This window comes from Triturus cristatus, chromosome 5_2, assembly GCF_964204655.1.
Source record: "Triturus cristatus chromosome 5_2, aTriCri1.1, whole genome shotgun sequence".
NCBI classification, from domain to species: Eukaryota; Metazoa; Chordata; class Amphibia; order Caudata; family Salamandridae; genus Triturus; species Triturus cristatus.
In genome coordinates, this window is record NC_140588.1 from 990,486,185 (window position 1) to 990,511,696 (window position 25,512).

Sequence of the window (25,512 nt, forward strand, 5' to 3'; positions counted from 1 at the left end):
CACTGACCCACCCGCCTCCCCGTTGTCCATACTTCTGTCCGTATTTCTATGCCTGTAATTCTATTGATGGGTTTCAAGTGTGTTTATCACTGTCAAAAGCATTATGTTATTTCTTGTGCTTTATTTATTTTCCACACTGAGTGTGTTGATATGCATATTGTGTACTGTGTATACTGTATATATATATATTGCTGTCCGTGTGCCTCGAAGGCACGGAATAAAGGGGCGGAACTGACGTCATCACGCCGACGAGGTCTTCTTATGGAGCCGGTGACGTCAGCGGAGTCGCGAGCGGAGCCGTGTCTCTGTGACGTCGTCTTCGACCCCCATCGGCGTGGACTGCTACAAAAGTTTCCGAATGTTGCTGGCGCAGGGGATATTCACAAGGTGAGGAATCCACAGGCAGATACTGTATCCACCAGAAAAAGCGTTACCGAAGGTAAGTAACTTGTTCTTTATATCCCCAATCTCTGCCCCCAAAGCTACAGTTGGGACACATTTTGCTTCATAGAGATGTAATAAGGACTTTATATATAGCCGCCCAGAAAAAGCATGAATGCTATGGGTACCCTGTTAAAAGATTGAACATGTGGTTTCAACAAGGTGGCCCAATTCAATTTGTGGTCCAGTAAAATACCTAAATAACAAAACTCGTCTAAATTTCCAATACAATGATCCTTAATTCTACAAGTTTTAGTGTTGCAATTTTTTGGTCCTAATATCATAGTATAAAACTTAGTATAATAACTTTTCAGCCCCAAAATCTCCATAAAATCAGTCTGAGAACAGTCGTCTGCGTACAACAAAGCTGGGACCATTCTATTTTCCTACCTTGGAAACATCTTTGCAATAAACTCCTAAAACCTGATCGAATTGATTAATATATAGGATAAAAAGTCTGGGAGCCAATATGCAGCCCTGCCGAACCCCTGTCCCTGAATGAAAGTGCGTATTGCATTCCCCTGCTGGACCATACCTTAGAGGCTTCAAGACCCATGTGCACATTGTGCAAAAAAGCTACAAGTGCTTCACTTACCCCCATGTCCCTCTGCACAGTCCACAGTTTGATCTAACCCCTGTGTTGAACACTCTGCTGAGGTCCATGGTGGCGAAGTGTATGCTTTCCCTTTTAGCATCTGTTTATTTATTCACTCGACTGAATACCGTCAGTGAAACTTTTCACGGCCGGGAGAATATTGTATTGCTATTTGACACATTGTAAGGAAAATGTGGTCTGTAGTCTATTCAATAACAGTTCACTTGTCAGCCAATGCAGAGTAAAGAACAGCCTCTCCCACACTTCTTTCTTTACCCTTCCAGTGGTTATGAATTTTCTGGGAAGTCTACAAAGATCTTTGCCTTGATAGAAAAAGTCCATTCACCCGTGAAAGGAAAACACAAAAGCGGTCTGCAGCATCTTTTCTTGAAATGTTGCTTTTTTTGTGACCATTATATATGAAATACAACCCTATGCTCTAAGGAGCCATATATCGTTTCCACAGGCACAAGGTTGTTGTGAGGATCCAGCCTACCTTCATTGCGTAAGTTTGTTTGATTTCTGTGTAAATCTCTGCCCCTCAACACCTAGTTTTTCTCCTTCTTCCTCATAGGCAGTTACGGTTTTGAGGAAACTTTGAGGCCCGCTGTAGCATCTACAACCCTGGCCAGGAGCCTTGCGGTGGTTGACATTTGCAGAATGGCAACTTGATCTTCATCTGCATGTTTGCACGGTTCCTTTCTCTGTTCTGGTGTAGCATATTCTCCTGTCATTTAGATTGTTTGGTTCCTCTCTGTAAATGTCAGTTGTGTCTGAAAAAAGTGAAGGAATTGACGCTTGTGCCCCAGGTGACTCTGTATACTGGCTCGTGTTTTCACTTCTGTGGCAGGTGGACCCGCAACTGGATTCACATGGTGCCATCTACATGCACTAGAGAGCTACTTCTAGGTGAAAAGTATCCACCAGAAATGGCATTACCCAGCTTTTGGTGCCCCCCAAACCCTATGACCGCCTCCTCGGATTCTCTCACTATTACCAGGCTAAAGTGCACCCTCATCTCTCCAATCAGAAGTAATTGCCAAACACAGCACCGCCCCCCTGAGGTCAGCGTCCCCCCTAACCCCCCCCCCCCCCCCCCGCCCCCACAGGTCAGATCCCAGTGCGGCCACACCTGCCGCTCTGCCCTAAAGCCGGCCCTGGCATCACCAAAGGTAAGTAACTGAATATTTTCCACTTCGCTGGTCAAAACTGCCCCAGGAGGCTGATCTAGCACAAAATAAAAATAAATGCCTTTTAGCTGTGAAAACTTTAATCAAGAGCTACAACAATGTGATGAATTTAACATTAAAAAAAACATCCACAGCAAATGGAATATATCCTAATTTATGTTTATTTTCTTTTCTGCTTTAGACGGATTATCAAGGGCTGGATCTGCCTTATTTAATGAAATGAGGAATGCGGTGTTTGGGAAAGTAGCCCAGAATTCTATTCGCCGGATAGCCAAGAATGTCTTCCTTCATCTCCACAATCTGGATTTGGGGTTTCACCTGACAAGACAGACTGGGGCGCTCTCCAAGGCCATTGACCGTGGAACACGAGGCATCAGCTTCGTCCTCAGTGCTCTGGTGTTCAATCTGGGGCCAACCCTCTTTGAAGTAGCACTTGTCAGTAGCATCTTGGTAAGTGAGGCAAAATGTGTTGTCTGTTGGGTATAGGTCATTTTCGTTGTGGAAAATATTCCAATAGCGATTAAAATCTCTTATTTCTACATTCATATTGTTATTGACTAAAGTTGCGATCAAAATTAAGGAACAGTTTTGCAGGGTTTTGGACCAACTGTCATATAATCATTCATCCGGATTGAGCTTTGAATGTAGAATCCAACTGAAATGTGTTGACTGCGGTTTTGTTGAACTCAAAGAAACCGGTGTAGGACTCCTGTTGTAACAAACATGAAACATACAAGGAGAAGGCAAAATAACTGTTTTTGATTGGCTTGAAAAAAATAGCATTACAGTAAACAAACAAAAGCCTGCCTGGAAAATGAATAAAAGTAATATATTTGGTCAAACGTTAGAATGCGCAAAAAGTCACAATATAGCCCAAAAAAGGAAGATCACAACATATCTCACAGCTCAATATTTCTCGAGAGATTGAGAGCATCAAATTTATTAATTATTGTCATTCAAAAGTTTCACCAAATATATTACTTGTATTCATTTTCCAGGCAGGTTTTTGTTTGGCTGCTATATTGGGTTTTCCCCTGGTCCTGCTGGTTCATTAGCTCTACAGGGGCACTCTTTCTTTTGTGACTGTTTGAAAAACTAGCATAGCAGTTGGTACAACGTAAGACAAAGCCGACTTTCTTGAAAGTGGAAAGCTGAATTACAAGCATCTATGTTGCAAGCCAACAATATTTCTGACTGGTGAATAGAAGATTATTCTCACAATATTTTTAGTGAGATTAAAACACAGGTGAAATCTGCCCTCTAATTCATAAACATATTTTTGAATCCAGGACCTGCCCTGCAAGTTGTTATATTTATGATTTATGGTCTCTGCAAGGGGGTTGTTTTGAAAAGAACAGGGCATTGGCAAACATCATGCACACACTGGAGATTTTTTAAATTGGGAAGATTGTTGGCAGATATAAAACATATATTGGGACGGAAAAGTCCTCTGCGTGATAACGGATGTGCACCCCTGCCCTGAGTGCCCAATTGTACTATTGTTTGGATCCTTAATGCTGCTGTTTATTTTCAGAGGCAAACCTGTATCATGCGTATGTGCCAATGATCCAGCGGTTTAATAACAACAGGTACTCTACTATCATATACTCACATGGGCCCATCAAACACATAATTTTGTATTACCGCTGGGTGTCAAGGTTACATGTTTTCACAAATATTCAGGATTAGTCTAGAATACCTTCAGTAACCCATCACAGATCAAGAGGTTCTTTCCTCTGGTCGATGGACCATTAGTTGAACTAATTGATGGTGATAATGACATAAAACAAACTTATTTATACATTAAATTGAAATAACCACAGACTCCTTTATCGCTTTAAAATTTTATCTAAACTGAGCATGTGAACCACTTCAAAAATACAATACAGTTGCTTTCACTCCTTTAGGAGAGAAAATTCAATTAATCATCAACATATACTTCGAACACTTGCAATGACTCGTGCTCAGAAAGGGAGAGGGCAGAGAGAAAAGATCATCTGCAAATATTATCAAATAAAATTAGCAAGAATGGTGTGAAGACCAACCCCCTGGCCAAAGGGCTGGTAAGGGTCCCCCGGGATACTTCAGGCGACAAAGACTTCGGGACAGGTTTCAGGACAGGATAGTTACCTCTCTAACATAGATGATTTGCGCACCATCCCTCTCTGAGACACTCTTCCTCGTCGAGATTCTTCCGCAAGTCTTCTTCTAACTCAATTAAATTAGGAAAGTTCTGCTTCAGATTCTGCATTCGATTCTTTATCAGCATCTCACAGCATCCCTCCCAGCGTCCGCATCACCCATTACTCCGACAGCATCTCCCCTTAGCAGCATTCAGCAAATCTTCATCTAACTGACTGTTACCTCAATTATACCTTTCGTTCAGGATTGTTCCACCCATTAATGTTTCAATATCGTAAAAATTCGAAATCTAATTGGTCAGGCAAGGGGAGGATGTTCATCACACCATGATTACATAGGACTTTTTCAGTTAGCCTATTGTTCACAAACCGATCCCCTTAATTTTTATTCATGCTTTATTTTCCCACCCGCATTCACATTTCATCTGCAACAAATGTTTAATTTGAACATGTAGTCTCATTCATTTAGAATTTTCACTGCCGGTTCTCATGCTTAGGCATACTGCGACCTTGTCCTCTTCCCGACCTACCTTTCATTCTTCCGGGCTTACTTTCAGTTGTTATGCGCAAAACCCACGTGACCAAGCTCTCTTCAGACATACACGAGAGGCCCAAATGCGCACTATTGATAAAGTCAAAAGACAAATACTAGTTTCAAGAATAAAGTGGTCACACTGTATACCACCCACCTCTACTCTATTCCCTTTTACTTATTATTACTTTCCCCGCATTAGCATTAGTAAATAGCTTGTTTTCTTTTCAGCAAAGCAGATGCCATGCATGCGGGTCTTTAAGCCACCATATTAGTGCCTCTGCTCATGCACAAGAATTTCCCTACAAGCATTGGAACGTCATACTACATAGATGCAGTTGACGCATGAGCAGTAAAAATTCCCCGTTTATTGATCACTTCTAGTTGGTTGTGTTGTTTGTTGTGATCGATAATATACCGTCACATGGCAGATTTCTGTACTAACTCTGTTTGAAAATCAATAAACAGAAATTTTAAAAAAAAGAAATTCCCCGTTTAGAGCGTTTTAGTCCTTCATTCATTCTGTTAACATTAGTAAACACATAGGCAAGCTTCACTAATTCATGTGTTTATGTGGTGCGCGTTAGTTTTACACAAAACAAACTTAATAACTGGTTAGTAAGTTAAAGGAGCAGATTGCGTACAAGCAAATCTCTTCTCTACGAGTCCTTGCTCCATCAATCCCCTCTCTGATGGCATTTCAAAGCCATCACAAAATAACCCATCCCAAACCAGATGCCAACTTTAGCAATTCTCATTCTCCTCCTTTGCTTTCTCCTTTTCATCTTTATTTTGAAAATCCCTCCTTTTCTTATAGATTCTCCCTTTCATTTCCTCCAACTCGATTTCATCATATTCCCTCTTCCTTCCTTTTCCATTAATTTCGTATTTCCTTCCTCTTCCCTTGTTTCTGCAACATTTGCATCAAATCATTATTGTTAAAACTACTATTATTATTCCAACTATTAGAATGATTATCTGACCTAAAATACCGTTCCCTAAATCAGAAAACCAAGTACCTATTGAAGAAATACCTTTTGTTAGTTTCTCCCATACACTGTCAACCTACAGTGGTGTCAATTTTTCGTGTAATCTTGTAATATTCTTAATATACCCTCTAATTTCTTTACTCTTATCAGGAATGTAAGTACAACAATGTTATACTTTAATATTCTACAGACTTCGCCCTCTTTTGCTAATAAGATATCAAGCGCAAGTTGATTTTGCAAAACCATAGATCTAATCGCAACCATCTCTATATTAATCAAGAAACACCCAGCAGTATCAGTCGAAAGACGATCAACTACTGTCAACAATTTACAAATTCTGTGTGAATTCAGGATGACTCCCACTGAAGGTATTGATGCACCAAATATATCACCTACTAGTTCTGAAAAACTAGCTCTTTCTTCGTGTTAGTCAATTAGTGTTTTCATTGTTTCCTGTGATTCTTTTTACGTGGTAAATGTTTGAAAATACAATCCCAAAATAGCAACTCCCGCACCACCGTGCAGGCAGCTTATATTAAGCATTATTCCCACACACGTAGTAAACTCCAGGGAATACTGGATCAGTTCCCCCTTTTAGTCCCCAACCTCCCAAAATCAGGAAGCTATGTTCACATTCACTGGAACCCAATAAATACGTTATTATAATCTGTCTTTAATCTATGGAGGCAGGTTTTCCCTTTCTTCACAAAGTCTAGGGACATCGCAGCATGAGCCTTGCCAGCTGTATAAATTCCCTCTTTCTCAGTCCAGGGTGGTACATCAGTCTTATGTTCAGCAGCTTTCTTTTGAAAATCCTGTCTCCTTTCCTCAACTAAATTCAAAAACACTTTCTCTTCTTCACGTAATGTACATGTTAGATTATCTGTGTGCTTTTACTATATCCATTGATTTCATTGTTAAGAAAAAATCACCCATAAACTGTGCATCTGGAGCACTAAGTAGTGGATTCATAGTCTTTCGAATAGGAAGTTCTGAAAATACTACATCTAAGTTTGAATGGTAATACTGAAGTTTTCCTGTTTTATAAAACAGACTGGTTAGAACACCTCATGATATACCGTATGTTAAAGGTAAATTGTGATATGTGTCTCCCTCTGACACTGATAATTTCATACAAACATAACAATCACTAATCTCCATTGTGTCTACATATTGAAATAACTTTGTGAATGCATTTAAAGACGTATCATTATCTAATACTGTGTGATGTAAATCTACCTCATCTGATACTTCCAGTTCTACTCTGTCTCCTTTACCTGTGTCTGCTTTTCCATTGGTAATTGTCTCATTCTTTTTGCTTGTTATCATAAAATAAGGCACCGCTACTGTTAGTAATAGCCATATTGAGATCACTAATAGCATACTACATATGCAAGATCTATAGCATCTTTGCTTTAAACTTCGTTTTGGTCGCTCGGTGACTTCATTTCTCGACATTTTTATTTAAGAAGATTTCTCTTCTCTTTCTTTGCTTGGAATCTCAAGCTTTATTTTCAAGGAGGCCTCCCTATTCCGTCATCAATCTGTGCAGCACCTACTTCTTCAGACTCTTCACTTCAGTCTTAAATTTTCAAATTCTTCAAGAATTACATAGGTCCACTCGGGACCCTTGTATTTATTGTTAGATTTCTCAGTCTTGGACTTCTTCCATTGTTTCTCACATACGACTATGTTCACTGAGTTTGACTTGTAACTTCATTCACTTGCTCTGGTCTTTTCCTTGATTTCCTCAGATAGTATCTTAATCTTTTCACTCCACCTGGCTAGTAGTCACCTTTTCTGACCCTCTTAATTTGAACTGCTTTTTCACCCTCTTCGTCTTTTTCTAGGGTTCTTTTATTTTCAGTATGTCTAGGCACAATCCTTTCTTGTTCAGAATTACTTTCTGACTGTTCCTGTTCAGGTCTTGTTGCTGTTATTTTGTCCGCCTGAATGTGTTCTTCTTCCTCTATCTGTTCCTTTTCGGGTCTTGTTTCAATTTGATTTTCTTCTCATGCCCAAACTTGTTGTTCTTCTCCTAACTGGTCCTGTCCAGGTCTTAATATAATTTGTTCTTTTTCTGCCTGAACGTGTTCTTCACCTGTCTGTCCCTCCTCAGGTCAGTGAATGTTTCTGTTCACCTCTGCCTGAGTATGTTCTTCTCTCCTTATCTGGTCCTGCTCCGGGTTTCCGGTAGTTTTGTTCTTTTCTACCCGAGCTTGTTCTTCTACACCTATCTGTTTCTCATTATCTTCCAGACTCTCTAATCTGGTGCTGCTTCCCGTTTGAATAACAACTTCAGGTGTGTCAATCACTGGTACCCATTCCCACTGACTTGTGCTCCGTTGCTCTTCGTAGATCACTTCTGAATCTATCACTCTAGATTCTCCGACTTCACAACCTTCAGCAGCCTCAACTGGTTCTATCAGTTGCTGTTCCTTTTCAGTGGGGCCTGGAACTCTTTTGGTATTGCTCGCAAGGATCCAATTGGGTAAACCTGCACACTTCACTGCTGTTTTAGTGACCAGTATGACTTGACGTGGTTCATCCCACCTGGGTGCTAAGCACGACTTTCTGGCGTGTTTCTTCACTACCACCCAGTCTCCAGGATTCAAATCATGCACCTGCGTTGACTGCCTGTCAAGAATTCCTGTCATACAAGGGAAACACGCCCTTATGTAAACAGGAGAGCTGTTACATAACTCAAGGGAAACACGCCCTTATGTAAACAGGAGAGCTGTTACATAACTCAAGGGAAACACGCCCTTATGTAAACAGGAGAGCTGTTACATAACTCAAGGGAAACACGCCCTTATGTAAACAGGAGAGCTGTTACATAACTCAATGAAAACACGCCCTATAAAGGGAGGAACCGGGAGGTACAAGGCTGTCGGATATTGTGTTTACACCGACGTACCTGCTTCGTGAAGAGCAGTGTTCCGGAGTGGTGCTCCAGTAAGGCAAGAACGGAGGTAGGTCGAGTCGTTACTCCCTGGGCCGTGTCTTGCCCCATCGTCACCTGTGAAGGACCCGGAAGCTCTACCGGTCAACCATTGAGCTTCGCTTTTTGACTCGGCTGAGTCCAAGCGCAGTGGCGCTTTTGCTGGTTGGAGTCGTAACTCCCAGCCCGACCAGAGACACAGGGACTGCCAGCTGTAACGCACACCAGGAGGTGTTTGCCGCGTTACAGACTCGGAAGTCCACAGGATCGATCGAGCGGCTGCTCTCGGTTCAGTCTTCTTGCTTGTGATTGGGGTATCGGTGACGCATCACCAGGAGGTGACTCCGCGTCCCGGTGCAGTCTGAGGAAGAGGTTGAGCGGCTGCTCCCTTCAGGTAGAGACCCCGGCTGGGTGTTTCCCTGACTCCTCGATTCTCCCCAACACTCTTCGTGCCCCTCACAGCCTACCGATTGGCATTGTCGGCCATTTCATTTCTGCCCTCTGTTGGCATACGCCGGGATCGGCGTATATGCAGAGGACGGTTAGGACCATCCGTGCTGTGGGCTGGTAACGTACTTAGCCTGGAGGATTCCAGTGACTATAACCTTTGTTTGTTCTTTGTATTTTATTTGCCTTCATTAAAAGAACTAACCCTTCACAAGTGGTTGCGTCCTCATTGTCGTGTCTGTTAAACGATCCTGAGACGTTCAGGGCGTTACACTGCCTGGCAACTGCATCTTCTCCAACCTAGTGAGAGACAGAACGCACTAGGTCAGCCTATCCTTTGCAATAGTCCAATACCAAATCATCAGTTATATTTATCAACTTGTGTCCAGGTACGAATACTTGTCTCATTACCCTTCCCATGAGGATTTCATGGGGACTAAATCCTGTTTTTCCGTCAGGAATACTTCGGAGTCCCATCAACACAAGAGGCAATGCATCTGGCCATTTCAGTGATGTGGATGCACACACCTTTGCCAATCTAGATTTGATTGTGCAATTTAATTGCTCAACCACTCCAGAAGCCTCTGGGAGGTACGCACAGTGCAATTTGTTTGATTTTGAATGCTTCACAGATTGATCAGATTATTGCATTATTGAAATAAGGTCCTCTATCTGATTCCAAAGTCACTGGGAAACCAAAGCGTAGTATCAGTTCCCTCAACAGTAATTTAGCAACTGTGAGACTGTTATTTCTTTTAGTGGGATATGCCTCTACCCATCTCGAGAATAGGCACACTAGGACAAGGACATACTTCATTCCTTGGTGTGGGGGTAACTCAATAAAATCTAATTGCAATCTTGTGAATGGGCCTCCTGCCTTCCCAATTTTTCCCCAACTGACCACTGTTTTCCTGCCTAGATTCAGCTGCTGACAAATTAAACATCTCTGGCATAAGCTCTCTGCGACTACCGTAAACTTTGGATTATACCAATTTTGTCTGAATAGTCTAATCATGGCGTCCCTACCAACATGCGAGTCGCCATGATACATTCTTGCCATTTGAGAGAGTAAGCAATCTGGCATGACTGTTCAGCCATCAATGTACACTCATACATCATCTTCTGTCCTTCTTTCACAACCTGACTTTATCCAGATTTCCCTTTCCTTTGCCTCAACTTCATCTTGCAACTGTCTAACCTCATCCCAGGTCCCTCGAGGTGAGAAAAGCATACATTGGCAGCTGATTGCACTTGTTTCAATCTTTCGGTTAAGAGCCATTTTATTCTTTGCACAATACTGAGCAATTTGGTCAGCATATCTTTTACCTGCCACCACATAGTCATTTCCTGACTGGTGAGCAGCGCACTTAACCACTGCAATTTCTTCTGGCAATTGTATTGCTTCCAATAATTCTTTTACATTTTTGCCATTACGTATGGGAGATCCTGAAGAAGTCCGAAATCCCCTCTGCATCCAGAGCTGGCCAAAGTCGTGCACAATCCCGAAACCATATTGACTATCCCTAAATATGGTTATTCTCCAATTTTTCCCAATTTTACATGCTTTTGTTAAGGCCACCAATTTGGCTACTTGTGTAGACTTGTCTCCCTGTAAACAGGATGCTTCAATGACTCTTGAAACCTTACATACAGCATAAGCTGCACTAAATCCTCCTTCCTCTTTGCTCATGCAAGAGCCATCCACAAATAGTTCATGATCTGGCTCTTTCAGGGACTCTTCCTTTATATCAGGTCGGGGCTTAGTACACATTTCTGTCACATCCAAACAATCATGATCCCCCTCATCCTTCACTTCTCCACAACATGGGTCTGGTAATAGGGTAGCGGGGTTCATTTATTGTACATCTGATTACTGTCGCATTTTCTGCTCCCAGAAAAACTCTTTCATATTTAGTCATCCGACAAGGGGTAAGGTGCTGTGTTCGAGTTCTTGTTAAAAGAATCTCGACTGAATGTGGAACATAGACTTTAACTGAATGTCCCATCACAATCGACTCACTTTGCTCCAGACTCGTACAAGTAGCAGCAACTGCTTTTAAGCAGTCAGGTAAAGCTGAAGCCACAGGATCCAAAGTAGCTGAAAAATATGCTACTGGACGTCGGCATAGTCCATGTCTTTGAGTCAAAACTAAAGGTGCACAACTCTCTCTCTCACAACAGAACAGTGCAAATTCCTTCGTATAATCAGGCATGCCTAAAGCAGGGGCCTCACACAAACTGTTTCGCAACTTCACAAATGCTTCCACGCAATCATCATTCCAAACAATTGGATGTTTTGCCTTTTTCAAAGTCAGCTGAATTAATGGTTTTGCCAGCAGGGAAAATCCTAAAATCCACTGCCTACAGTACTCAACTACTCCAAGGAACATTCTCATCTCTCTCTGTGTCTTTGGTATCTGCATTTGCTTTATTATCTTTATTCTTTCTGGGGTAACTTTTCTTACTCCTCTTTCTATTTTGTGGCCCAAATATTTTACTTCTCGCTGACAAAATTGCAATTTTTCTGGAAACACCTTGTGTCCTCCTTCAGCCAAATGGTTCAGTAATGCATTTGTGTCAGTGACACAATCTTATGCGATTTTGATGCCACCAGTAGGTCATCAATGTACTGAACCAGAACCGAATTCTTGGGCTTGACCAACGTTTCTAGACACGTTTTCAAGATTTGATTAAAGATTGAGGGGCTTTCTGTATACCCATGAGGAACTCTGCACCATGCCAAGACATGGTCTTCGAACTTAAAGGCAAACAAATACTGACTGTCTGGGTGCAAAGGGCTAGAAAAGAAGGCTTGGCATAAGTCAATTACAGTAAACCAGCCTGCATTTCATGGTATCTGGTAAAGAATCACTGCTGGATTTGGTACTACTGGACAACAAGGCACTACAATTTTATTTATCTTTCGCAGATCCTACACTATTCTGTACTTTCCACTCTGCTTTTTAAGTCCCATGATTGGTGAATTACAAGGACTACTCATTATTTCTTTCAAAATGCCTTGTTTAATCATTCGATCAATTTCTGGAGCAACTCCTGCCTTTACTTCTGGACTCATTTTGTACGGTCGGGTGTTTGGATAAACTGCTCCTTCTTTTACTGTTACCTTCACTGGGTCTGTATTGGCCATGAGCCCAATATATTTTCCTGAAAAATCCCCAACACCAGGATTCACTGTGTCTCTCAGTTCTTCTGGTAATTCACTTTCAGTCATTAATGAAAACATTCCATCTACTTCTGTACCTTGTTTGGCTAATAGCACTTTATATACAATATCCTCATCAGTCTTTGGAAAGTGACACCATCCGGTGTACAATAAATTGTGCAGTACATCTTGCACAGCAGGTCTCGCCCTAACAAATTTACTGAACTAGAATCACACACTACAAATTTATGCATGTCTTTAAAATTCCCAATATGTACCTCCAGTGGCTTAATGATTGGGGTTCTAATCTGTTGATTTGACACTCCGACTACTTGGATGCTTTCTCCTGAGAGGGGTAGGTTTGGGATGTCTGCTGTTCTCACAGTAGACCGGGTAGCACCAGTATCCAATAGAAAAGTGTCCTCATTACCTTCCACTTTCCCATCCATAAATCCTGACTGATCTAACGGCAAGGATGCGCCAATCACGCACTCCTCTTCTCCCCCCCCCCCCCCCCCCCCCCAGGCACCGTCATTGCTCATATTCTGATTCATCTTTATTATCCTGTAAAAGATACTGTGAAACCACAGAACTTTTCTTACCACTTCCTCCGTGAAATCCAGCGTCTGTATTGTACCTTTGAGGGTTCACAAAATTTGGCATAGGAGCTGGTAGCACCTGATACTGTGGAGTAACTATCTGCTGCGGCTGATTCAAAGTCACCTCATTCTGAGTCTGTGGATTTAAATTTTGATTTGGCCCATTATTATTCTGAATACTATTACACTCGTTCTTCCAATGTCCAAGCTTTCCGCACGCATGACAAGGAAGCTTCTTCTTCGCATCCTCTCTATTCATTTGTCCTCTTAATTTACCACCATTCGCCACTTGATCATTCTGATTCTGCTGTTTTACCTGACTATCAGTCTCGGTGTTAAATTCAATAAATTTTCCTGTTGTTCTGCCAATTTTACTTGTGCCCACATCATTTTCTCTTTTAGCTTTTTACACCTTGCCTCATTATCATCTCCGCAATACTTTGCGTACCTCAAAATGTCATCGATCGTCTTGCTCTGCCAGCACAACATGTGTTGTTGAGTCACCTGACTAATATCTGGTTTCAAACCATCCACAAACCGATACACAAAATGTCCCATATCCTTTCCTTATCACCAATATTCTCATAACCACTATACTGCTTAAACACCTGTAACAGCCGCTCATAATATGCATGTACAGACTCATTTAGCGCTTGAGTTGTTCGATCTATCTTCACCCAATCTGTTTCTTTAGGAGGAGTTTTCCATTTCAGGAAAGTAATCACTTGAGGATATTTCTTCATCACATCATCTGAGGATGCCACTGTTTTAGAATCTCTGGGGTACTCCTCACTTGGCCAATCAATGGTAATCTTACATTCTGTCCATAAATCAGCAGGTACCACAATATCAAACAGACCATCCAGATCGTTCAACAGAACCTTGGAAACTTTCACAAATCTTTCATCTGGTTTCTCTTTCAACCTAGGGAAATCGTTTGTAAATGACAAAATATCCTGTCTGCTCATGTTACATGAACATATCCACCTCCTGGAACTTCTCTCATTGGACACAATCTTTCTGCCTCTTCTGACTCTTTTAGTAAAACCCAGATGACGTTTCCTTGCTTGTGCTTCCTCCTTTTTCCTTATCAACCTAGTTTTCCACCTGTCGATGTCTCCCCATTTCTGCAAAATGGTTATTAACTCTTTTATCTGTAGTTTTCTACCAGACACATTCATATTCTCCAAATCCTTATCATAAAATCTACTCTATGGTTTCTGCAACAATTTTGATCCTATTTCCACTCCAATCTCTGAGGCTATCTCTGTCAATCTCTCATGACACAATTTTGCATTTCTGGTTATACTTCTACATATGAACAACAATTCTTCCTCATTGTAATGGTTCAACCTGTATGTTTCCACATTTCCAGGTATCATTTCTTTCCAACTCTACTTTCAATTTGGAAATGTCTAAAATCTTTGGCACTGAACTTAGTCTTTCTATTCCCTGTGCCCACCTTTCCAGATCTTCCGGAGTGACCGCAGTCGAGCTTCTGGTCCTCATAGGTACTATTGACTCCTTTTCTCTCAAAAAATCAGGTGTGGCTCTTTTTGGGGCTCCAATTACAGGCTCCCTTATAGGAAGGTCCATTAATGAAATGACTGAATCGCACTCACTAGCTTGGTCTTCATATATTACTATTTCCTTTCTGGGATTACTTAAAGGATTAGTTATAATTTGTGGTTTGGAGCAACTCGTTTTATCTCCATATAATAAAATGACCGGGCCTATTGTCACTGGTACTGTCAAGCTTCAGCACTTAAATTCAACGGATTTATTTTCTGTATTAATTCATCTCTATTTGTATTCAATGCCTCTTTCTTTCTCATGAAGTACCCTATTGACTGAGGTATCGTGTAAAAATTTGAGGAACTAAGGTTGTTCCTAATACTGGTGCACTTGGGGTGACTCTACTGGGTCCTTCTTGGTACGGAGGACGATTTTTAGTTAACATGTCTTCTATCAATTCATCTTCCGACTCGCCATATCCGGTCATATTCAGGTGTTTTGTTTTCTCCTTACACTTACTTCCAGATGGTTCCTCAGCCATTAACACTGGATATAACCCCTCTGATGCCATAGCTCTTCTCCATTGTTTCATCTGACCTTAACGTGACTCATGCAAATATCTTGGAAAAATCCTTTATATCTCCCACCTCGTCACTTTTCCCGTTCATATGACTCAGTCTCCCATTCTTCTAAAGCCTCATACTGAGTTAATCTAGGTCTCTGTTCCAAATCATTCATTTTCATTCTCAAATTCTGAAGAATTCTCCCTTTAAACGTACCATGTTCAGGAAAAGCTAGCACTCCATCATCTTTCGTGTATTCTATTCAATTCTCCAACCATACGCAAGTGTGATATCCTCTTTCCATCATCCTAAAGGGAGCAGGTGTTTTTGGTGGTGGAATAGGAATTCCCTCTCTAGTCAACACTGGCTTATCTTTCTTAAAGAAATTCTTAATTCTCTTTATCAACGACATTGTTCGACTTTCTCCATACATTCTGGATGAACGATATATAAAGTTGTATTCCGCAAACCCTGAAAATATTCTTTCTGGGCGTCTCACACCAGCAGTCAAATCGGAATCCAACATACAATTTCTCTTTCAACCAGTCCTAACGCGGCTTCTATCTTTCTAACTAATCAGACTTGGACTCACACTGTTGGTTTAACCAATACAAGCGCGACCTTTTGTTACGTCAGTATTACTCCTCACTACTGACCCCTCCTTTACAAAGCTGCTTCTGTCTCACACCGGCTGTTTCAACCTATCCCAGCGCGGCTCTCTTTGACGTCAGTGGAACTCTGGAAACTGGCCCTCCCTTCACAAGGTAATACGAAAACATATTTCTTTTTTTTTTTTTTGAATCCGTTTATTACAAAATTCAAAAAATATACAGAGATGGGCCTACAACCTTCAGGCCGGCCGCTAGCAAGCAAGAGGAGCATTGGATACAAACCATAGCGCCCATGCCGCGGCAAAGGGAAATGCACAGGAGTTAGAAGCGGTGGTAGCCACACCATCCGGGCACACATAACGGTTTCATTTTAATATTAATAACAACAAAAGAACAAATCCACAAGGCAACCCACAATCGGAAACAGCAGCATGTGCTCCCCTAGCAGGGGGGACCCTACCAATCCATAGGAGTAGCAAGGGGGGGAAAAAGGGCAAGACTGGGATTAGGTGGACTCAGTGCCCGGGACCGGGGAGATAAACTGGCTAAGGGGATGGGGCCGGTGACGGATCGGGCAATAACAGCGGGGTACAGATTCCCCCGCGGTAGGCGTTCCAGGGGCCCCATACGTTCTCCCATGTCTCAGGCTTACCTCTCGCAACATACACCACTTTTTCCCGAAACATGCACCAATCCATGTTATCCTTCCATGCCGAGACAGTCGGGGACCTCTGGGAACCCCACAGTTGAGCTATGTCGCGTTTGGCCACCATATATCCCAGAGTCACCCACCGCGTCTGTGGTACCGAGTAGTCGGTTGGCTCCCACACATTCAACAGGCATCTCCTCGCTTCGGGCAGCAGCGACACACTCGTAACCACCCGCAGGACCTCATGCACACCACGCCAGAACCGCTCCACCTCCGGGCACTCCCACAAAATATGGAAAAAGGTCCCCAAAGAACCACACCCACGCTTATACAACCCGTCTACAGCATATCCCATACGCAGTAGCCTTGGCCCCGTGACATAGACCCTATGGAGTACCTTGAGCTGGACGAAGCGAAGGCGGGCCGGTATGGCCACCTCTTTCGGGGAGGCCACCGCCGATACCCAGTCCTCGTCATCCAGCTCCAATCCATCGGCCACCCATGCCTCACGAAGGTTAGTCAGCAGTCCCGAGCGGTCATTTTTATAGATCAATGAAATCGTGCTGTCCGGTACATGTCCATCTAGCACTCCGTCCTCCAGAGGGGAATACTCCGGGATGGAGGCAACGTCCGGGAATACGGAGCATAGCGCATGATGGATCTGCATATACCGAAAGTACTCCCTGTCCTGCAACTGGAATTCTGTCCGTAGCATCTCGAACTTTTTGAATCCCCCCCCTCGTCCAGAGATCACCCACCCTGCTGATGCCTATCATGTCCCACTTTTCAAAGCCCTTCGAGGTCCACAGGGAGCCCAACTGCTCAGATGCGTATAGTGGCGACGCCCGGGTCAAACGACCTTTCCACCCCATCGCCACATTAGCCGCGTGCCACACTCGTACCATGACACGAGTGGGGCCCGTCAGACGTGCGTCAAGCGAGCCGGAGTACAGCGCTCGGTTATAATCACCACCCGGCAGTAAAATCTTATCCATTTCAAAAGCCGGGTTTAGAGCTGGCCCGTACAGGTCGTGATGAATCGCAGCCAGCTGGGAGGCCCAATAATACCGTTTGATATCCGGGAGGGCGATCCCCCCGTCATACCACGGGAGCGTCAGCTTCGCCAAGGCGATACGCGGTCTACCCTCCCAGAGCAGTCGGCGCTGCAAACTCTCCACCTCGCGAAAGTAGCGCGCCGGGACGACGTCCATTGTGTTCTGCAGAGCGTACAGGAAACGCGGCAGCGACATCATCTTAAACAATGCCGCCCGGCCGAGCGGCGAGAGCGGCATGCGCCTCCAACGCGCAACATCCTCCTTCAGGCGCTGGAGGGGGGGAAGCAAGTTCTGACTATATCGGGCCTCCGCGTCCAGGGTAATGAAGACACCCAGGTACCGAAATCCCCGCGGGGCGATCTGGATAGGACAGCCCCGCGAAAGGATAGGGTCCTCCCCCGAGAGAACATAGACGCACGATTTAGCCCAGTTGATGATAAGGCCGGAGTTAAGACCAAATGAATGCAATACATCAACCAGCACTATCAGTGATTTACGTGGGGAAGCCAGGTACAGGAGGATATCGTCAGCATATAGAGATACGCGGTCCTCATACTCGGGGGTCCAGCGGAGACCACGAATAGAAGGTTCCCACCGCAGCCACTCCGCCAGGGGCTCCAAAGCGAGCGCGAAAAGGAGCGGCGATAACGGGCAGCCCTGCCGCGTGCCCCTGCCCAGCTCGAACGAGGCCGACACTCTACCGTTGACCACGACCTGCGCCAGCGGGCCGGAGTACAACAATTTTACCCAACTGATGAATCCTGGGCCAAACCCAAACTTCGCGAGCGTCGCCCAAATATAGGGCCATTCAAGCGTGTCAAACGCCATAGTGGCGTCCAAGGACGCCAAAATGGCCGGCTCTCGTATGAACGGGACACGTGCGAGCACCCCATGCAAACGCCGCAGGTTAAGCGCTGTATTGCGATGAGGGATGAAGCCGGACTGATCCTGGTGAATCAAGTCACACACTACGCCGACCAGCCGATTGGCCAACACCTTGGCGAGGATTTTGGGCTCTGCATTCAATAAAGAAATAGGCCGATAGGATGTGACCCGGTCCCGTGGCCTCCCCTCCTTATGGATAACCACGATAGTAGCTAGACGCTGGTCTAGCGGGAGGGAACCCGCCGAGTGGGCCGCGAGGAACATAGCACGGAGATGTGGCGCCAGCGTATCCGGTCGCAATTTATACAACTCGATGGGAAGACCATTAGGGCCCATGGCCTTGCCGGAAGCGACCGATCGTATGGCGAGGGCAATTTCTTCGGAAGTTGGAGCAGCGTCCAACGACACTCTGTCCTCCTCCGAAAGGGAAGGCAGCGCGATATCCCTGAGCAGGGCGTGGGAATCCTCTTCAGAGCGGGAGGACACCGGGGAATACACCCCACGGAAATAGTCTGCAAAGCAGGCGACAATTTCTTCTGGTTCAGTGACACACACACCATTCTGTTTCTCAATCAACGGGACAACTCGACTCGCTCTCTCCTTTTTGTCCAACCATGCAATCAATTTACCAGCCTTGTCACCCACATCATACAGTCTCCCCTGTTGCTCTCTACTGAGGCCCCTGGCCGCCTCCGTGACGAGGGCCTTATAAGCCGATTGCTTGAGTCGAAGAACATGTAATTTGTCATCCGTCACCCCACATTCTAGATCACCCTCCAACTCGGTTATCTCCGCTTCAATACGAGTCACCTCCTCCCGCTCGCGCCTCCGGGAATGGGAAATAAGGGACAAGGCCTCTCCCCTGAGTACCGTCTTGAACGCCTCCCACAATGAGATCGCTGATGACACAGACCCCACATTCTCGTCAAAGTAGCGCTTAAGGGATTTAACCAGCTCTGCGCGAATGGTGGGGTCACGCAGGTACCAGGGATTAATCGGGACCACCCTACCCTCTCCCCTCGGAAGAATATCAAAGTGTAACAAGAGTGGAGAGTGGTCCGAAATACCCCGTGCCAAATGGCGCACCTCCCCTATCCTCCCAACGTGCGCCGCCGGAACCAGGACATAATCTAGCCGTGAGAGACTACCATGAGCCCCTGAATGGAAGGTGTACTGCAGCTGCGTGGGATGTTTCAAACGCCAACAATCCACCAGCCCCAAGGTATCCAAGAGGCCAGACAACCAGGCCTGGGCACGGGGGAGATCCCTAGGGGGGTGACGATCCACAGTTCCGGAAACCACAGCATTAAAGTCCCCCCCCCCACCACTAGAATCCCCTCCGGAAGGCCAAGGAGGAGGCGCCCCAGATCCGCAAAGGTGGTCGTCTGCAGCCCCGGCGGGACATAGACCGACACAAAAACGACCACTCTGCCCTCCATTCTACCCACCAAAACCGTGTAACGTCCCCTGTCGTCATGGTGCACCTCATCAATCTCCAACGGGAGCGAGTTCTTAACCATAATGCCCACACCCCTTGAACCAGACGTGAAGCCCGAATGGGCCACAAGGCGGTAGCCCCGTCTATTCATGGCACAAAAGGAGTTGCCAATGAGGTGTGTCTCCTGCAGAAAAACTATATCGGGCGAGATTCGCTTCAAGAACTGCAGGACCACACCTCGTTTTATCCTGTCCCCCAATCCATTAACATTCCAGGACAACAAGCTCAGTCCCCTACCCCCCATCATAAACAGAAGTCATCACTCGTCCCCGAGAGAGCACTTTAGAAATGATACAACGATGCTTTTGCCTTGTGGTAGAAACGAACAACACCCCACCCCAACCCACCCACCCCAACAAAACTCCCCCCTCCCTGCACCCCTGCATGAGCACAGACAGCCCCCCCAACTTGCAGTGTGCCTGTCGCCCCTATATAGTGAAACTAGCTAGACCCCCTAGAGGAGGAAAGAGCACCCCTTCTAGACCCCACACAACCTCCAAAAGAGGGGAAAGAACAAAGACAGAAGCTTTGGTCGAAAGTGGCATCATAATCGTCCAGAGTGAGGTCCAATATCCACCCCTCAGTCCCGATCTAGTGGGCCGTCTCCTCCCGCCGCCCCCCCCCCCACCATCCCGAGCACTACCCCCAGACAGAGTGTCCAGCCAGTCCCCGGCCGCTTCGGGACGATCAAAAAAGTGCGTGCGACCATCCACCTCTACCCGCAGCTTGGCCGGGAAGAGCATGGCGTATTTTAAGTTCATGTCCCGGAGCCGGCGCTTAACACCCAGGAAACTCAGTCTCTGTTTCTGGACCGCTTGAGTGAAATCGGGATAAAAGTTCACCTCCATATTTTCCAGCTTAATCGGCCCTTGCAGTCTGGAGGCTTGCAAGATCGCGTCCCTGTCAGGGATGTGCAATTCCTATAGCCCGACGCCCGGGACTTATTGTTTGGCGACAAGGGCAACAAGTGTTAATGTCTATTTTGTCCTTGGGACAAGTAGGCCCAACCCCCAACAGCACAAACCCTTTAGCTGCCAGTTTACAACACCACATTATGGATCAAGGAAGGGCATTGTCTACAGTTAAGGTAATATGTGTGTCCCTGTGTTAACACTGTTCAAACTTTTATTTATGGTTCATTAATGCAAAGCCTTTATTATTAGCGTGAGCACAAAGTAAATGTTGTCAGCTCTGCCTGCACTACTGATGGTGGTTCCAGTATAAACATGTACACACGTTTTCAAAGTTTAGTAATATGAGGCTATGTATAATGCTCCCAGAATGCTTTCTGATTATATGCAAATATTTGCAGAAGCTTGAAAGCAACAGTGATTCTTTGCTTTCAAAATAAAATGTTCACAAAAAAATGCAAGAAGGAAAAAAATGTTTTGCTAAACTACTGTAAGATTTTAGGTACCATATCTTTGCAGCATCATTTAGTAACATGTTGATGTATGCTTGTATTTCCCAAAAATATTCATAATGGAAAATCAGTGTAACCAGTTAAAATACGATTGTGGGAAACAAAAATAAACAAGCATTGGCAAAGCCAGTAGGTCTGAAATTGGTGGTTAGGCTTTTGGTTTTGTCAATGCGTGACTTGTTTAGGCATGGTTTTTGTTAAACCTTATTTGTGTGGGAGCTGCAGAGCCCTCGCCATTCTAACAAGCACTGGAAAAAGCAAAAAACTGTTTTTGGTTTTAAAAAGCACACATTGCCACAGCAGTTCCAGGCACTGAACAAAACCACTTTGTGTGCCAATATGCTCCTTGTAATAGAGCAGAATACTGTCACTCACAGTGAAGCCAACTGATAGACCGAGAGAAGGAGAGAGAGACACATAATTTTACTAAACACAAAAGGTCATGGTTAACCCCAGGCCTAATTGGAGGCCCAATTATTAAAGAAAGTCTCAAAAGTGCATCCATGGTATATATCCATGCGTTACGTGCATATATACAGTCTCCATGAATTTACAGAAGTAGGCCAAGAAATAGTACTCCTAGAAAATATTTGTGAACTGCATTTTAGCATGAGCAAATATGCTTGTGTAGATTTACTCATGTGAAAATCTGAATGTTTCAAGTTCACTTTTACTCCAACCACTTTTACCCCAACCCTGAAGAAGTTTTACGTCTGCCACTTCCAGGAGTAAATTTCCAACCTTTTTCAGTATGGGAAAAGATTAGAAAAAAAGTTAGTGAAAACCCTTAAAACATGCAAGTTAGTAGGTTTGCACAGACTCAAAAGGGTAATTCCAACCCTTGAACTATTGCTTACCACTACCTTCAGCCCCAGTATGTAGACCTGCAGAAACGTAGCAACATAAGGGAATTGCTAGTATTCAAATCCTACTATGGTACAAGCCCTGGCATAATTAGAGAGGCTTTATCGGAACTCTTGCTTAATGAGATTGCTGCCGTAATTTGTCGCCACATTACATGGAACAAAAGGGACAAGTGGATTTTGTTACAGGACAAGTAGATTTATGAAGCAACCTGCCCCATGGACAAGTAGATATTTTATTAAATTCCACACCCCTGCCTGTCCCGAAAGTTAAAAATCCGGGCAATGAGAGGCCGCGGAGGGGCTCCGACCTTCGGCCTTCCCCCGGGAACTCTGTGGGCCCTCTCCACTGCAAAGAATTTACTCAGTCCCCTAGGCTGGAGATGGGTAACGATCAGGTCCTCTACAAAAAGATCCGCCGCCGCTTCCTCCCGTCCCTCGGGTACTCCGATGATGCGGATGTTATTCCTCTGGGCCCGACTCTCGGAATCTTCCAGGCGCCGATCCATAAGCACACTCGCCTGACGAAGTCGGCGCACCTCCGTTTGAAGGGCCGCCACCTCAGTCGTGAGGCCCGACGCGGTGTGGGCCAAAGAATCGACCCGGTCGTTGGTCTTGGAGAGATCAGCCCTCACCAGGTTGACATCCACTAGGATCGCGTCGATTTTATGGGCTAAGGTGTCAAACCGCTGGCCCACCGAGGCCTTCATCTCAGCAATGGCGCCCATGTCGTCTTGCAGAGTCAACTCTGTGGGCAAATCCGGGGCATCCGGAGGGCACTCAGAGGACTTGTGCGGTCCACCGGGAGATCCTTTCGGGAGGGTGTAGCGGTCCATGATGTTGGCCTGATGTGCGGCGCCACGCCGGGTCGACTTGGCCTTCAACCGATCGCCATCTTGTTTCGTGGCCATCGTCGCGGGTCTCACCCCCTCACCAGCCACGCAGTAAAAGGCAAGCAATCAAGGCCACGGGGTCCGGGGGGTCACCCCAGGACGGCGGAGCGGGCCACAGCAGGCAGGCAGGCTGGGTCACCCAGCGAGGCCACCCCAACACAAAGAGCGCCGCGATCCCACTTGCAAAGACGGCAAGGGGGCGCGAAAGTGAAAGTGAAAGTGCGGGGTACGCGACTCGCCAGGCCCAGCCCGCCGTTGTTCACTTTGCCACCGGGTCGCCCCCAAACGCGAGTCCGGGGTCAGGAGCGAAGGAGGCCGCAAACTTCAATCGGTGCTCACTCCGGCACCCGAGGTCCGATTCGAGAACGGGAAACGGGTACCACCTCGGCTCAGGCTCACCGACACAGTCCCCTCAACCGATGCAGGATGAAGACAGGATAAACGTAGGAGGTCGCGGAGGTCCTCAGGAGCCTCGCACCTACGCGGCCATCTTGGTTGCGCGCTAGGCTCCTCCTCCCGAAAACATATTTCTTAATACTTTTTCATTAAATTCTTTGTTAATAACAACATAAAAACATTCGCTACTCTGCCTGTTTCACTAAACAAAGGGGTAGATTTCAACTTATTCTGGAGTTTCAGAATTACTCCTCTTTTACTGCGAGTAAAAACGTCTGTTTACCCTTCGTCCAAGCTCGGAAGAACCTGTTACTCCTTCAGTGTTACCCTTACTAGGAGATATAAGACCAAAGTGTCACCAGCGAACTCTCTGCTATCAATCGCACTCAATCGCACTCTACTTTTACATGATATAGTACCTAGTTTAACACTGCCAGCCCTACCTAGCTTCTCAGTGTTATTCTAACAAACGAGTAACCTCCCTGCAGTGTGGTTTGTCGCCACCCGCTATTCAATTTCCCGGTAATACTGGACAACATAAAACAAGACGCTAACTCTTTTGTTAAACAAAAATCATTAATCAATAATCAGTATCTCCAAACTAGTCCATAATAACCATAGCTCTGCTACCAGAAAACTGATCCAGGGGTTTACTAACAACATATACTCTACTATCATATACTCACCTGGGCCCATAAAACACACAATCTTGTATAACCTCTGGGTGTCCAGTTTATATGTTTTCACAAATATTCAGGATTAGTCTAGAATACCTTCACTAACCCTTCACCGATCAAGAAGTTCTTTCCTCTGGTCGATCGACCATTAGTTGAACTAATTGATGGTGATAATGACATAAAACAAACTTATGTTCCAGGCATATGAGCTGCAGATTACACACTTTTGCATAGATCGCCATCTGGTGTTGGGCCCGGATGTTTGCAGTTTGTTTTTCCTCTTGGAAAGTCTTTTGGAAGTCGCGAGGTCGGTGACTCCTCCTTTGGATCGTATTTCGCATGGGCTTCAGCTCCATCCTCAGATTGTTTTTTTTCCGCCATCGGGCTCGGATGTAATCTTTGCGCTCCGGTTCCGAACATTTTCCAGTTTGCCAATCGAAGCGGAATCCCCACCTCACATCGTGGTATTGTTTCGATCGCGATCTCCTCAATCAACGCACCTTCTCATCGACAAATCTTCAGTTCCAGTCGACGACGGCGGCCTTCGGGCCTACCCAAGCTCCGGTCCCGGCTGATGGAAAGAACTCCATTCAAGAAGTGCCCTCGATGTGGGTCCAAATTCCCCCACACCGATCTTCATGAGGTGTGCAACCTCTGCCTCTCCCCTGAACACGAGGCTCAAGACTGTCCGGCCTGTAAGTCTTTCAGATCGAAAAAGACTATTCGGGACCGAAGAGCCAGACTAAACATGGCACACTCCTCGACCTCCGTTCCAGTCGATATCTTCGGAGATGACATTGAAGATCCGGGACAGCAGCGCACCGAAGAGGACCTCGTCAGTGCTTCCGAGGCCGACGACTCAGATGTTGAGGACATCACTCCGGCGCAGAGGATCGTGAGTAATATACCCCCCCCCCCCCACACCCGCGCCAACACCCAAAAAGGCTTTGGTCACGCCTTCGCCTCCGGGCCTAGGCAAGACCAGAGACACTGCTTCACACACCCCAACTTGGGGCCCGGTGAAGAAGCCAAATAAGCCTTCCGGCCGCTCGGGCTCGAGCCAGCCTGCCAGCGGTGCCGAGAAACACACTTCGGCACCGAAAAAGAAACCGGCCTCCACCTCGACACCGAGCTCCGCACCGAAGCCCTCGGGGTCGAAACCCAGCGCTTCCGTACCGACGCCATCTTCGATACCGACCAAACCCGATAAGGCCCTCGGCACCGACACTTCCAAGCCGAAGCCCACCTCGGCGCCGACCAAGAAATCAGAGGGTCCCAAACCCAGTGCTAAGCAAACTGGCACGGACAAGCCTAAAAAGTCATCGGCCCCGAAGACTTCGGCGCCGACGGACCAAACACTGTCACAGGAACTATTTACACCGGATCCCTTACAAAAAACTCTCACCAGGGATCCAAAAACTGGACATTTGGTACTCTCTTCCAAAA

The 25,512-nt window shown here is 45.5% G+C and overlaps 1 protein-coding gene across 1 annotated transcript in view; it reads left to right on the top strand.

The window, feature by feature from the left end:
* Window positions 1-25,512, top strand: part of ABCB7 (ATP binding cassette subfamily B member 7) — an 801,099-nt gene that overhangs the window by 371,317 nt on the left and 404,270 nt on the right. The window contains exon 6 of the mRNA XM_085608245.1: window positions 2,408-2,676. Coding sequence (XP_085464371.1) covers window positions 2,408-2,676 — 269 coding nt within the window. The remainder of the gene's footprint in view (window positions 1-2,407; window positions 2,677-25,512) is intronic.